At 35.7% G+C, this 14,688-nt stretch overlaps 1 protein-coding gene across 2 annotated transcripts in view; it reads right to left on the bottom strand.

Moving 5' to 3' along the window:
- The window catches only part of LOC142345431 (uncharacterized), a 75,724-nt gene extending 62,827 nt beyond the window's left edge, over positions 1 to 12,897 (bottom strand). Inside the window, exons 1-3 of one of the 2 annotated variants that reach the window (XM_075397477.1) lie at positions 12,705 to 12,897; positions 8,122 to 8,343; positions 5,443 to 5,760 (exon numbers count right to left, since the gene is read on the bottom strand). In XM_075397477.1, the coding sequence (XP_075253592.1) occupies positions 5,443 to 5,760; positions 8,122 to 8,343; positions 12,705 to 12,849 (685 nt within the window). In that variant the 5' untranslated portion in view covers positions 12,850 to 12,897. The remainder of the gene's footprint in view (positions 1 to 5,442; positions 5,761 to 8,121; positions 8,344 to 12,704) is intronic. The other variant, XM_075397478.1, reaches the window with a different exon arrangement.
- Between the last annotated feature and the right edge of the window lie 1,791 nt (positions 12,898 to 14,688).

The following is a 14,688-nucleotide window of genomic DNA, read 5'->3' as shown; positions in this document are numbered from 1 at the left end:
AACTAATTAAACCACTCACAACTCAGTACGATAAAGATTGGCGAAATTTAACAGTTCAAAAAAAGAGTTGATTGTAGAGCTCTTCAACCACTAAACACATATTTTTGGGTAGAGTAATAGTTTAGCCTTACATTTGCGTCCGACCAAAATCCGGCTTTAAAGAATTGGGTCAAATTAAAGTCGAGATAACCTACTTTTTGTACAAAAATCGCATATTCAGGCACAACAAAAATTAAAATTTTTGTTTACGCAATGCCTAAAAACGCTACCAGCGTGCGTTTTACTGCTTATAAAAAGTTAAAACTCTGTTTATCTAGAGTGATTATCAAAATTTTTGATCAGACCAATTCGAGCTCACAACTTAGCATTTTACGCTCGCCATTACAGGAAATTATTGGGCGCACGAGTGCACTTGATTCTGATCATAAACTCTTAGACAATTATGAGCGCAACTGGGTCTGGTCATAAATAGTTCTAGTGCAACTTTGTCTGATGATAAACGGTTCGAGCTGAAGTCCATAATCCTGTGCTCCAAACCTTCCGATCAGAGAGAAACTGATTCTGCACAGGAACAGTTTGGAAAGCCAGTTGGTCCGATTAGATGGTTTTCATAGTAAGAGAAGTGAAAAAATAGCCAACAAATGTCAGAATTGTCTCAAGTTGAGAAAATGACTTATTGAGCCTTTTCCAGTATGTTGCCGTTTGTCATGGTGTGTTCCCCTCCTCCTTCTCTCATCCAGGTTGGCTAGTGCCTACGCGGGGTTACAAACAAAAAATTACAGGAGATTTTGAGCAGAACAATAAGTAAAATTTCAGAGGTGGTTCTGACGAGGAAAGCAGGTTTTTTCGAGACCAAAGAAAATTTCAATCGCGCTTCAGTCTGATAATAGGCCATTTAGGTTTCGGACGGTCTGGTCAGAGGCACCTCTGGTCAGAGACAGTCTGATCAGAACCATTTCGAGTGCAAACCTCAGGCTGGGAATCACATACAATAAATGTTTGGTGGTTTTCGTTTGCTATTATTTTTAAGGAATATATATATATATATATGTATATATATATATAAATATATATATATATATATATATATATATATATATATATATATGTACCTTAACCTTCGTAAAAAAAATTTAGCCAGATGTCGTTGGTGTTAATTTATTTTGACTACAATGCTGGTAATTGCCGTTTAAACTACCATTGTGTAAAAGTTTTTTGAGGTTGACGTTGTTGGGAATAACAATTTCGATAACACTCGTTTTGTGAAGGAAATCATATATTTTTTTCAATTCTTTTAATGCTTTGTTTAATTTCGTGGAATTCTCGGTTTTCGTTTTTTATTGAGGCCCGATTTTTTAAGACGGCTGATATTGTTGACTTAAGTTGCTTCATTTCTTTGAATTGTAATTCAACTGGTCCTGCTATGCTTTTTACTTCGCCCAACAAAAGTATCTTTTGCTTTACTTTTTGGTTCTTTTTCCTTTGGCAACTGAGAAAGTTTTTCAACCGCCATATACATTGTTTAGCTTTATTGCAGATCACTGTCTTTAAACTTTCAGCACATTCACAAAAGTGGAAACAATAACTGAGAATTTGGTCATACCTCTTGAATTTTGAGGCTTTGCTTGACATGGTGCGCATCTATGATCTCATGAGTTTCTCCAGGTCTCCTCTCTAAAATGCTCAAGTCACATTTAAAGAACTGCCCAGAAAAACACATTCCACACAGTGCTGACTTCGATTCGTCTGTGAGTAGTATTTTCAATTGGTTGGTTTTCTGAGTCTGGTATTGATCCACTGAAGCAATGCAAATACAAGGCGACTCATGCAATTAAAGAGGTTTTGATTTCAATTTTTCTCAATTTCAGATTCAGGTAGTTACTGGTACCCGAATACCCAACAATATATCGTAAACAAGCTCTGGTGCGGAGCGTTCTGTCTTCGACGCTTAAATAACAATTACGTGGATTTTGAAATTGTTTCATCCCGATTATTTCATTTGCATATCAAGGTTTAGCCTTTTTTACCTGAATCGTGCCTATTCTAGCCGCAACTTTATTTTAAGTTCGATGTCGGGTTTTAATCCAATCTTCACGCCTTCGTTTGGCCCGAAAAAATCCTGATCGCTCGACGTTGCCCCTTTTTTGTATCGTTTGAGTAACTGAACTGTACATTTGTTTGTTGTGTTTGCCATTGCTTTTCTTCACTGCTTGAATTGCTTTGTTTTGCCCCACTTTCAATTGTGTTTGCGTGCTTTTGCTTATATATGAAAGCCGATGAGTGTCCAATTTCTCTTTGGACTCCTTCGCATACCTTTGGTTTGTTTCATCCAAATTTTTTTTAATTAAGATGAAATCTTGTTTCGATGCTGAAATTGTGTAGGGATTTTTTCTAATTAGAGAAAAAAAACAGTTGGTAGAGAAGTTTTTGTTTGCTAGGTCGACTGTCAATTTGAAACCTAAGTTTTTTTCGCCAAGTCTTCAATTAATGGCAGTTGAATTCATTGAAACTTGGTTTCTGTAGTCGTATCTGTTTCGAACTGCCTGACACTTATGCTACACATGTTCCGCTTAATATGCTTGAATTTTCGGTTGCTGTTCGCTTTTGCATTTCTTGTTTCGTTGAACCAAGATTCAACTTTTCATTTTATTTATTGAATTTCAACTTTCAATTCTTCTCGTTGGTATTTTGCTTTTGATTCTTTTGAACACTGTTAATTGGTGCCTCTGGCACTGTCTTTAGCATCTTGTTAGCAATTTTCTTCAATTTCTTTCCACTGTCCAGTTTGGCAGAACAAATGTGACAGTTTTTATCTTATAAAGACAAGAAAAACTTTACACCATCCAGTTTTGTTCAATGGTTTCAAATCTGTCCAGATCTGTCCAGGTTTTTCATGTTGACTTCTGTTAACTGTATCATCCGCCAAACTGTAGACGACTGTTGAATTACTTGATAACCAATTAATCTCAATAACTAAACGATCAGTTTCGCTGTTCAACAGTTTGTTTCGCTCCGAATACTAAAACAATTCCAAGTGAAAAAAATCTAATTTTGCCAAGTTTTGTTAATAACTGAAAACCAGATTGGAAACATTAAAACCAGGAAAAATTAAGTCCTGTACCGTGTTTTTTATGTAAAATATCGGTTTTCATTTATAAAGATTGATGAAACGTGATGAAATAATTTAAACACATTTGACAACAAACCTTTTTTTTTAAATTCAATGTTAGCAAGTTTCTCCTCTGTTGGTTTCAAAAGCACCAATGTCAAACTAAGTAGGCTTCGTTAAAGCCGTGAAAATAAATTGACCTTATGCTGTGCACAAAGTTTTTCTAATTAATTTTATTCCTCATAAGGAAGGATTGAGAATAATTCAAAGTTTACTTTTTTTTGAAGAAGTCAAATTATTAAACTGTACAATCACCAAAACAAGAAACTATAACAAAAAGAAGAAACGATAACAAGTAGTTTACCGATCAAGGATTTGTGCTTCAATACAATCTCTATCTTGGTTAATTATGGCATAATTAACGAGTTTCAACTAACTTTTGGTGGTTTTTCAGTATTCTCTTATGGGGCTTTTCAGGTCAAAATTGCCTTTTTGATTTGCTGTAGAAACGGACGTTAACGTGGTGTGATTTTTTTCAAAATTTCGTTTTGAAGATTTGATGTCAAAGAGCAACAATTCGATCCACAAACAAATCGCGAAGAATGTGATTCCATTTTTATCTAATTGCTCAAGTCGTACATACGTCGCAATACTAATTGGGTGACAGTGAAGAAAGTCCGCTTTTCAATTTGAGTTTTACTTAATGTATCACTCTCACGGACTAAAAAGATTTACTAAAGTTTTTATTGTCAAAAGTGCAAAATCAATTTGACTGCAATGGAATGTAGCATCGAAATCTGCTTTTCATTCTTTTATATTTCTACTGTTCATTTTTATCTTGAGTTGGTGTGTTAATTGAAGAAACTCGGCTTTAAAAAACACACACACAAGCACACACGCTCTCACATAGACACACAAACACACACGCGCTCATGCGGGGACATATATTTTATCTGGGTAAATTATTGAGCTGAAATCCAAAAAAAATCATTACCGTGGAAAGGCGTCACCATGAATAATTGATTATTTAGGGAGCTAAAAATTTTCAATTTTCTGATAATTGTCAATATGCTCTGCAATTTTTAAATAATGCGTAATTTTTTTGTTGCTTTTTAAGTATCGGTTTACTAACTTTGCGTTTGTGTTCTTAAGCTGCACAGACCCTCGACTCAGGACAGGAGTTGGCCAGACCGCTTTCAGTTGCGGTCATGGTGCTCCAGGCCGACCATACCCAAAATAGGTATTGACCGAACGGAACAAAAATTGGCCACACTCGGCGGGCCAAATGGACTTGGCCACTATTGGCCAGACTATAGAAAGTTTGTCCAGATTATTGGCTGGACTGAACAAACTCTAAGCCAGAACATTGTTCAGACCTTTTGGGCAGACGGAACGAACCGTTGGGCAGATGGTCGTCCAAAACGTTGGACAAATGGAACAGACTCTTTCCTTCACCAGACCATAGTTCAGACCTCTTGCCAGACGGAACAGACCCTGAGCCAGACCATAAGCCAGACCTATTGAATTGCGCAGAAGCACCCAAAAAAATTTATTTTATTGTTTTTTCTTCCTTCGGAACGATAAATGAAAATGCGATTTAGAAAAAAATGTGAAAAAAAACGCTGCCGATTTAAAGACCAATACTGTTTTCAGAAATTAGTTTTCTTAAGCAGTCTTATAATCTTGAAGTGGAAGTTGGTTACCAATGCTCGGCTATCATTTTGAAAAACAGTCAATGCAGCGCACATTTATACAATTTTTTGGGGACGAGGTCTTCTTTTGGCTTCACCAAACCTATTGGCCAGATCGAACAGCCAGAAAAGTGGGGATTGGCCAGACTAAACAGACCAAAATATGGGCATTGGTCAGACCAATCAGACCGAAGAGTATGTACTGGCCAGACCAAACAGACCAAAAAGTGCCATTGGCTAGACAGAGGGGGCGACTCAATTTTTGCTGCAGACCATTGAGTACTGAGTTGGGTCGGACCCCCTGTCCGCGATCCAGGTCGGTCTGGCCAATACCTTTCTTGGATCGCAGACCTCATCCTGGGTGATCATACTGCGGTACAAAAAATGTCCAGACTTTGGATCCTTACTTTCTCCAAGAAGGTCTAATCAGAGGCCAAAGTATGGAAAACCTCAACTCCAACGGAGTGATCCAATATATTATATATCTTTTACGCCTTTTCTCTCTTTTACCCCCCCCCCCCCCCAGGCGCACGTGCTATTTTTTTTTTTACATAGTAAGGTGCTGTATAACAACATATAATTTGTAACGGGGGGCGTAAAAACACTGGGGGTGTTTACAAAAAATTCTAACTATTGTTCTACCGATTGTATGAGTGAAGTTGAGATGATTTGTAGAATACTTGAGGCATCTCTCGTTAGTTGGATAATATATGACCAAACTTTCCAAAGCTTGTCGGAAATACAGTGTGCAAAAATTCAACATGTCGGTGGAAGCCAATGCAGCTTGAATGTAATACAGGATGGTCAAACCAATAAATCCCATGTAAAATTTATTAAGATGGCCTTGGAAACGAACTCCAATGAATAGAGATGTAACGACACATGGAAAGACGAGGAATACTATTGAAAGTAATATCAGAGTCACATAGTAAGAGCCATGTATCATGTAATTCCCGTAGTCTAGAATTATAAACTGTTTCCTTATGTTCCGTAGGTCAGTTCTAACCAGCTCAATGAAAATTAACGCAATGCTCAGTACATATTAAGATCTTATTTCTTAAATTTCTTGCAAAGAAATTACAAGTTTGTACATACCCGTACTTGACGCCAAGTCAATATCAGTACTGGGCAAGTCTAATTCGAGGTCTCCATATCAGTACAGAATCTGATCGATGATCATAACACATTTAAGACTTGTCAGACTTGGCCAAGTCTTGGCAAGTCTAAGCCAAGTGCAAAATAAAGTTACGTACGGGGATCCAAACCACTCTGTCCCTCTAACAATCTGTTTGTTCTCCGTACTGTGCCACTGTGACTGTTTAAAACTTCGTCTTTTGTGCCGTTAAAATACGCTTGAAAGAAACAAATTTCAAGTGAGAAAGCCAGCAAATTATACTACATGAGAGACTTGCATTTATAATTGCCCAGTACTGATTAACACTTGGAGTTCGGTACGGGTATCTTGACTTTTTTTGCCAAGAATCTTACCAAGATCTTGCCAGGATTTTTCAAGTTTATCATGCTTTTTATCAGGATGTTTCAAGTTTCATTTCACTGGGCTTTCACTTTTTTACGTTTTCACCCGCCAAATCCGCTAAATCTTTTTACTTATTTCCTTCAACAAAAGCCGCTCGATCTACTCATTTCTATGTTTTCAGCTCAATCTTTTGACTATCCGCTTGTTTTCTACATTTTTAAGAAGCAATTTCACTTTGATTGTTACTGTTTTTTCGATTTTTTGGATCGATTTTTTTTCTAAATAATTTTCTCAATCCATTCATAGTTCTTTATAGGCCTTGTTTTTTTGTTGGAACCAAATTTCCATTTCTCTCTAGAGGTTATTCGTTCATATGCGGCATTTTGACATCGATTTTCTGATTTTTAAAATTTTTTATCTATTTTTTTAGAAATGGTTTTCCGAATTCACTCATAGTCCGTTCTAGGTCTAGTTTATTCATGAAATTTTTTGAATTGTTCTTCAGGACTTGTGCTGCTATGTTTTTTATTTCGCAAGCTCATTCCGCTCACTTTTCGTCAATGTTTGAAATCATATTTTACATTTTGATTCAGAACAGATTCTACCTTTTCAGCTCATTTCGTAAAAATTCTGCTCTTTTTTATATATATTTAAAAAAAAAATTGAGTGCATGACTCAGTTTAGGTATTGCATTGACTGGAAAATGTATGATAAGGGAGTAACTTTTTCGTTTGCATTAATTTTAAATTTTCCGGCAAACTTTGGTCTAGACAAAATGTCAAGATTTGTTTATTCGATAACCACAAAATGACTTTAATGATTATGAATCTTTCTGCAGGTTTCCAATGACGAAATTTCATGCTTTTTCTAAGCTACATAGCCCAATTATTATTCTACAATTCAACACAATTTTTATCATTGTCTCGAAAATTTTGTTGAAATAACCAGAAACCATTTGTAAAAATTTGCAGAAAAGTTGAATTAGCGTTTAGAGAAGGCCTTGACCAATATCTTTCTCAACTGAGGAACCATTAACAAAATCGACAGTTATTGAAAATGCTGCAATCATTTATCACAAAATTAAATGAGCAAAAACGACAAAACAACAGAAACGACATGAAAATGGCAACATTGAAAAAAACAACCGACTTTTCATCAATGTCAAACCAGCAAAACAGGAAGAAAGGGATAAATTACGGTATTCTAATTATTGTATTTTGAAGATTCTTGATAAAAAATATTATTTTTTGACAGAATGTTTTACAAAAGCCGGGGCCTTTCTTCCTTCGAGTACTTCCGGACAATAGTCATGTAAGGCCGAGCTTCCATCAATTGCTTCAGTACATTATGCCCCCCAGTACTTTATGTACTCCTCAGCAAGGTCCCCCGCATTGCAAGGTAAATCATTATACAAACTATGACACGTGAGTCTCGGGGTTGCATGTAATATATATTTACTAAAGTGGGGCACTAGCGGAAAAGATCCATTACCCTTTAAAAGTGACAAAAATTTCGTTCATATGAATTTTTTAGTCATCATTGGTTGATTTTTGAAAAAAAAAACAAAATTTAATATATTCACTCGTTCTAACAGATATAGAATAAAAACCGAACTGTTCGAATTGAACAGAAAGATTTGCAAATTTTTCTACCCTCTCACAGTTCTCCGAGGTTGCCCTACAATGAGCTCGATGACCCCAAAAACTTGAAAGTCTGACCCGGAAATGGCATTACGAATTATCACTGTTCGAACATGAAAGAGCCACCAATGAATCTATTAGGAAACAATAAAGACATCTATAACACATCACATCTATAATAAGGAAACAGAGTATGTATTGTACTGATGATTGTAGTATCACTGGGTATGCAGAGTGCAATTAGAATGAGTACAGGATAAGTGTTAGAGTGGAATGCATGTTTAGTGTTTTCTGGGATTGTCTCCACACAACACTCCATCACTTCCCCATTTATTAGGAATGTGACACTGCTGTTGTTGTAATGAGACACTCTACTCTTATTTTCTGCTGTTTCAGCATTTTCCATATTGTCACTCATGTGTTTCACTAAAAATTGGCTGGTTCTTTTCCTCTATGACGATTTAAAATTATTTGAACGGACTTTCAATATTATGGAATGTACTGACAAGAGTTTTCCACATTTACACCTAAATGATGACAATCCGGAAATGAAAATCCGTAGTAATTGTACAGAGAACATATATGGTTTTCTATAGGGAAAACAAATTTCTGCATAATCTTGCTATGGTTAGTAAGAATCATTTATAATCTTTGAATGAATATTAATAACCATATGGGATCTTTCTATGGTTACAAAGATTCTTAAATACAAATTTATTTCTATTTAAATGTTTCTCTGAATATTCGGTGCTGCTGTCGCACCAACCATGGAACGATCAGTAATGCTACCCAGAAACAATCCTCCTCACAGTCAATAGTTAATGAAAGTTTCTTCCTTGTGATATATAGTAAAAAAAGTTTGACCTTAAATTTAATTTTGGGGGATAACGGTACACAAATATGTTTTGCAATAAGAAGACAAATTAAACTGCCCAGAGGCATTAATTCCTTTTCATTCTCTTCATTGTTTTCACTTTTTTTCATTCTTCATATTCTTTTCTCTCTCAATTTATGTTACACTACCTTAGATACGGGGGCCGATCAACAGCACTGTGCTTCAAATGGAAGGCACTGAAATTTGTTTCAACTGGACGACAAATGCATGCATTCTTAATGTTAACCATCGCTAAACGTTGAAATTTTGACCATTTTTTCCATAATGTAGCCACAAGCATCCATAATGACTAATTTAAACGAGGAAGAAGGAATTATAAATTTTACTGCATCTACACAAAGTGTCCATTTGCTCATTTTGCGTCGAGCTTGTCTTTCAATGAGTCAAGTGTACTATAAAAGGGATCTAAGGTAGTGCAAAATACTGTTCTGAGATTAAGGCTTTCAGTAGGAGTAAAATTATTTTAGAGGGTGGGGTTATTTGTGATTGGCGATTTTGCGTATTGGAGAAGCACTGCTAAGAGGAACAATTAATGCCCTTATACTGACGCCATAGGGATAAAATGATTAATAGTGGCACTGGATGGAAGGGATATCTGAAAAACCCCACTTTGCAGCCTCTATTTGACATCAAGGGTTCTTCATGGCAGCCAAAAAGAAAACGATAAATTCAATTGATGTTTTTGTGTTGACAAGTTCTCATGAGGCTTTGATCGCCTAAGGCTTATGCAATTTTATTGGACAACAGTTGGTCAGCCTGCTGACGTGCAGTTTGATTAAGGGTTAATTAATGTAAGCATTAGGTCACCTAGGACGAGGTCCGCTACCCAAGACAGGTATGTGCCAGACGGACTTGGGTCGTGGAGAGGGGGACTGGTGCGACCCTCTATCATAGTCTGAACGGAGTGTGGGTGGCACAATCCGTCTCCTCGTATTTTTTTTAGGTCTGTTCAGTCTTGCCCATGCACATTTTTGAGGTCTGTTCAGTCTGGTTCATACCCGAAATTCGGTCTATTCGTTTTGGTCCATGCCCAATTTTCGATCTTTTTGGTTTGGCTCATTCCCAATTTTCGGTCTGATCAGTCTAGCCCATACCCAAACTTCTGTCTGCTCAGTCTGGTCCGTATCTACTTTTTGGTGCGACCCCAAACAAATTTTCAGTCTGTTGACCTCTGGAGAAGAAATATTAGGAAAGTTAGCTCTAATCAGCACCCAAACAAAATGTTTGGAGTGATCAAAGCTCGGAAGTCAAGCTCACTGTTGTAGCCAGTCCTCTGCAAAAACAATATTTGAGCCCTGAAATGATCATTTTTGTAAGCAGCAGCCGATCTTCAGAAACTAGCAATATAAAGATAGATGATTAAACATACACTGAATTTGGGTTTCTGAATACTCTGTGGTCATTGGATTTCGTAATTTTTTGGTTAAGAAATAGTCAAAAAAATCTCATGAGCCTCGGTTTTCAGGCCTAATATTTTCATAGTTATATAGTATAAATTATAGTTCTTTCAGTGTAGTTTTACATGTTTAAATCGTTCTGGCCCTCGGTAACCAAAGTCTGCTCAGTCTGGCCCAGGTCTGCCCATACCTCTGTTCGGTCTTGCCCAGGGTCTGGCCTTGCCTTGGGTTTGCGTGGGCTGGCCCAGTGTCTGGCCATAGGTCTATTTGCTCTGGGCCAGAGTCTGTTCAGTCTGGCTCAGGGTAACCAAAGTCTGTTCAAGATTGCCCAAGGTCTGGCCTTGGGATGTTCGGTCTGGCCCAGGGTCAGGCCTTGGGTCAGCTTGGTCTGGACCATTGTCTGGACCAGAGTCTGTTCGGTCTGGCCCAGGGTAACCAAATCTATTCAAGCTGGTTCAGGGTCTGGCCTAAGCTCTGCTTGGTCTAGCCCAGGGTCAAAAGATGTAATAGTGGGGTTCCATGAAGGGAAAATGGACTACATTAACATCAATGGAAGATCAAAATGGTATAGTGTGTGGTTGCAAGTAGAGCCATTCAGAAATTCTTTGAGTTGAAATCAGCCTTTCACTTACATATAGTCCATTGCTCAACCAATCTACTTCAGCCAAAAGAAAGAAATTTTCAGCTAAACTTATTTTTTTTCTTATTGCAGCACTCCTCTGTCTTTTGGAGAGAAATTTGATCAAGGATGTTACTGCAGTCATTTGACTGACTTGAAATTAAAACACTGAGCTCGTATTAAACAAAAATGTATAAAAAATATGATTTTGTCCAATTTTTAACATGTTTATACATCTATCTTTTCAGACCAATTGATAAATATAATTAAAAATAAATGGTAAAGAGTAAAAAAAATGAGGTCTCTAAGTTTTGATAGGTATAAATAACAAAATTCTAAAACCAATAATCTAAAACATCATAGGCAGTGAACAAAAAATGTATGGAAAACATCTCTAGAGACTTTTCATTGTTAGCATTAGTTTTTTTTTCAGCAAACAGTGGTTTTAAGAATGAACTCTTCTTTGCTCCCAACTAAATGTGATCTCTGAGTTTTACTTTTTGGTTTTCAATCTGTTTTGGAAACCATTTTTTGCACATTTTATCCTATGAGATTCTTTTTTTTACTATGAAAACTGGAACAATCTAAAAAAAACTGATATGTTTGCATGTTAATAATAAAAAGCAAACCTTTTCAAAAAGATAAATTGGGATCCCGGCTCCTCTACCATTTCTATTGCCAGTTAAAAATTATACGTTTTGATATATGGCAAGCTACTATGAACAAAACAGCGTTCGAGCTCAGAAGTCTAACAATTTTTTGCTTCGTTGTGAAATCAGCTGATTTTTCGCCCACACTAACTCAACCGAATATAGTTCTTTATGTTCCCATACAATAGAAACTTGAATGTCGCGAATCTTTGGCAAAAAATCTCGCAGTAAATTTTAAAATTTTTTTAAGGTTGGACTCAATCTCAAATTCACTTAGGATTTATTTATTGGTCATTATTTTTGATCATTATTTAAATGCTGGTTAAACGAAAAAAATGTAAATTGCGCAAGAGCTTTATTGATTGTTACTGTTTTTACGGAAGGTCACAGAAAGACCATATTTTGGCGGATATTAATTTACTTTCGTTCCTTTTTCTACCATGACCATCTAAAGCGTATGTCCCAACCCGTCAGAATTCTTTACTAGCAAGGCTAGAAAATTTCGACAACTTTCAACTCAACAATTCCCTATTATAGAGAAAAATTTTCCTCAATTTTTCATTTCACCGTTTTTATTTGCTGTTCTAGTTGCTTTCAGCTTTATTAAATGCATAAAAAACTGAATTCCTCCTTCTCCTTTGACTTCATAATCATATTTTTTGAAGTCTCCAAACGTCAATTAATCTATATTTAGCTTTAAAATGCAGCTTAGTGCCCCATTTGCTATAAAATTAGGCAAAGTTCGGGGTTAAGAGGAATCGGAACATTATCGCCAAATTCACATTACCGAGACTCATGTCTTATTTTTTATTGCAATTCATATGTTTTTCAGAACTTTTCATCGCATTAAAGCACATCGCATTGTAGCACAGCTTTTTACGTAAACTTCGTGTCTTGGCTCTTAAGGGCGTCTTTCTGAGTGAAGAAGGCGAAGACTGACGTGCTAGAAGCTACGATTTTATAAGATTTCCCGTCCAGATAAAAAATGACCAAAAAAATATTACGTAAATGAAGAAACTCAACTTTTAGTTTTCAAAGTAAGCAGATAATCCACCGATCAAAAAAGTCTATTGATGGAGCCCGTTTAACAGTTATAATGACATCATTACTTAGCATGAAATGAATTGATGCGAGTTGTTTTTGTCCTAGTTGATTCTCGTTTTCTCATGAAATGAGAACACCGCCGGGGGTGAAAGAGAGGAAAGAGAGGCGAAGAGGAAAATAACCTAAATTGTTCTCCGAATTGTTATCTTCGTCATCGTTCTGATTAAGACATCCCAATTTCTCCGCTGTTTCTTTCTGCTCAGTTGTGAGCGAAGCCATTCTTTTTTTCTTTGAAGACGTATTGCCTCTGCTCGATCGTTTTTTCATTTTCACTGTTTAATATAATTGATAAACAGAAGATATCACGATAACGGTAACAGTGTCAGTTCAACAAGGCAGCTAAAGAGTAGATATCAACTTATGAAAATCGATTGATTTTCCGCAAAGGCGCTGATTCCTGCGCTATCTCGCAGGTTTTAAACTGATTTTAAAATAGTGAAATTCAAAAATAATGTTTTTTCAACTGTATTTGAGTTGACTCTTTGTTTTTGTATTATTTTCATGCAAGGATTTTGGCTCTGATAGTACGGGTTTTCATAAAAGAGTTTTTTGGTTTTGTTTACATTTGCGCGTTCTGAGGTTTTTTGATGTCTTGTCAATTTTTCACATTAATGAGAAGTCACGTATGTTATTATTGACGTGGGAGGACCGATCGACTGAACTTTTATAAAGTTTTTTATAAAATAGATTATGGTTTCAACATGGACACTGATTATTTCAACATGGACCCAAAATAGATTATGGACACCGTTTCTTTGCCAGAATTATTTGAAGTTCTAATTTTCTTTTACTGTATTTGTCGTTATTTTTGTAGTTAAATGATACATACCGGATTATGAAAAATATCAAAAGCCTTCAATTAACTGTTTTAATAGTTTCAGTTCATAGCTAATGGTTTTCATGAATTTGATCTGAATTTATCTCCATAAATAGGCTTTTTAATGTTGCCCTGTTTAGTTCTTTTTTTTGTCTACATGTTATCTGGTTCCCTTAAGAGCTACCCTTAAGAAAACCCTTATCTTCTTTGGTGATGTAGAAGTAAATTTGTTTATTTTAGGTTTTTTGATGCTATTTTTTTGGTAGTATCTGCTTAATCTCTAAAAAACTGAGATTTGCTCGTAAATAAAGTCTGTTGTTGTTATTTGATTTTTGTCTTGTCTTGAGGTCTGGCTATGGACAGGTCTCATCGGTACTCTAATGCGGCATTATTAAATTCATTCAATGGTTTGTGTTGCAAGCGTTTATTTTTTTCTATGCATAACTTTTTTCGAACAGTAATGGATTTTTTGAAAAAATTCCAGCCTCTTTTCTTTTGTAGACAATTAACTCGAAAATGTAGATGAGCCGGAATGAAAATATTTGTGCAAAATTTCCTTTCCAATAATTATTTTTGAATCAATTTTTGAACATTATTGCGTTTTTTCACAAACTGATTTTTCTATATCCGTTGTGCGTTTATCTGTCAGACTGTTTTTTTTCTATGACGTAAATACAGATGTGGTAAAAAATATTTCAGCGATTGGCCGTTTTTTCATCGAAAGAAGCAGCCTGACAATTTCGGACTTTCTTCTCTGTTGTTTATACTAAAAAATGAAAGCCTTATATATATTTCTGTAACTGCAAAAAACTTTAATTGGTTAAAATATAATTAATTTTCCTACTTTTGTCAATTGAATGTCTGTTTCGGATTAAAAAAAAACAAATGTTATCGGCAATAGAAAACTCTTTAATGTTTTTCTGGAACCAAAATCTACGTAGTGTGGAATTTGTTTCTTTTAGGAAAACTTGCACACAGTATCGGAAATTTGAAGCTAAAGTGACTCTGAGGTGCTTTAAAAACACATAAAAACGTTACAAATTTTAATAGACATTTAAAGTGCTGAAGACATATTAAGAAATTACTAGATAACTTATTTGAGATTTAAAAATGTTGCTTAGTTTGACGTTTTTGACGTTTCAAAAATCTTCAACTGTATACAGTTTTTTGGTACCACACCATAAGTTTGCAAGATTTTTGCAAGTTGAATATAAAAAAAATGCAAGAATCTTGCAAAGATCATGATACGCCTATACATCTACTCGCAAGATGGTTTCCAAGGGAATGAA

The sequence above is a fragment of the Convolutriloba macropyga genome, chromosome 9, assembly GCF_964194025.1.
Source record: "Convolutriloba macropyga chromosome 9, txConMacr16.3, whole genome shotgun sequence".
NCBI classification, from domain to species: domain Eukaryota; kingdom Metazoa; phylum Xenacoelomorpha; order Acoela; family Convolutidae; genus Convolutriloba; species Convolutriloba macropyga.
The sequence above is the reverse complement of the archived record's forward strand: the minus strand, read 5'-3'. Positions and strand labels throughout refer to the sequence as shown.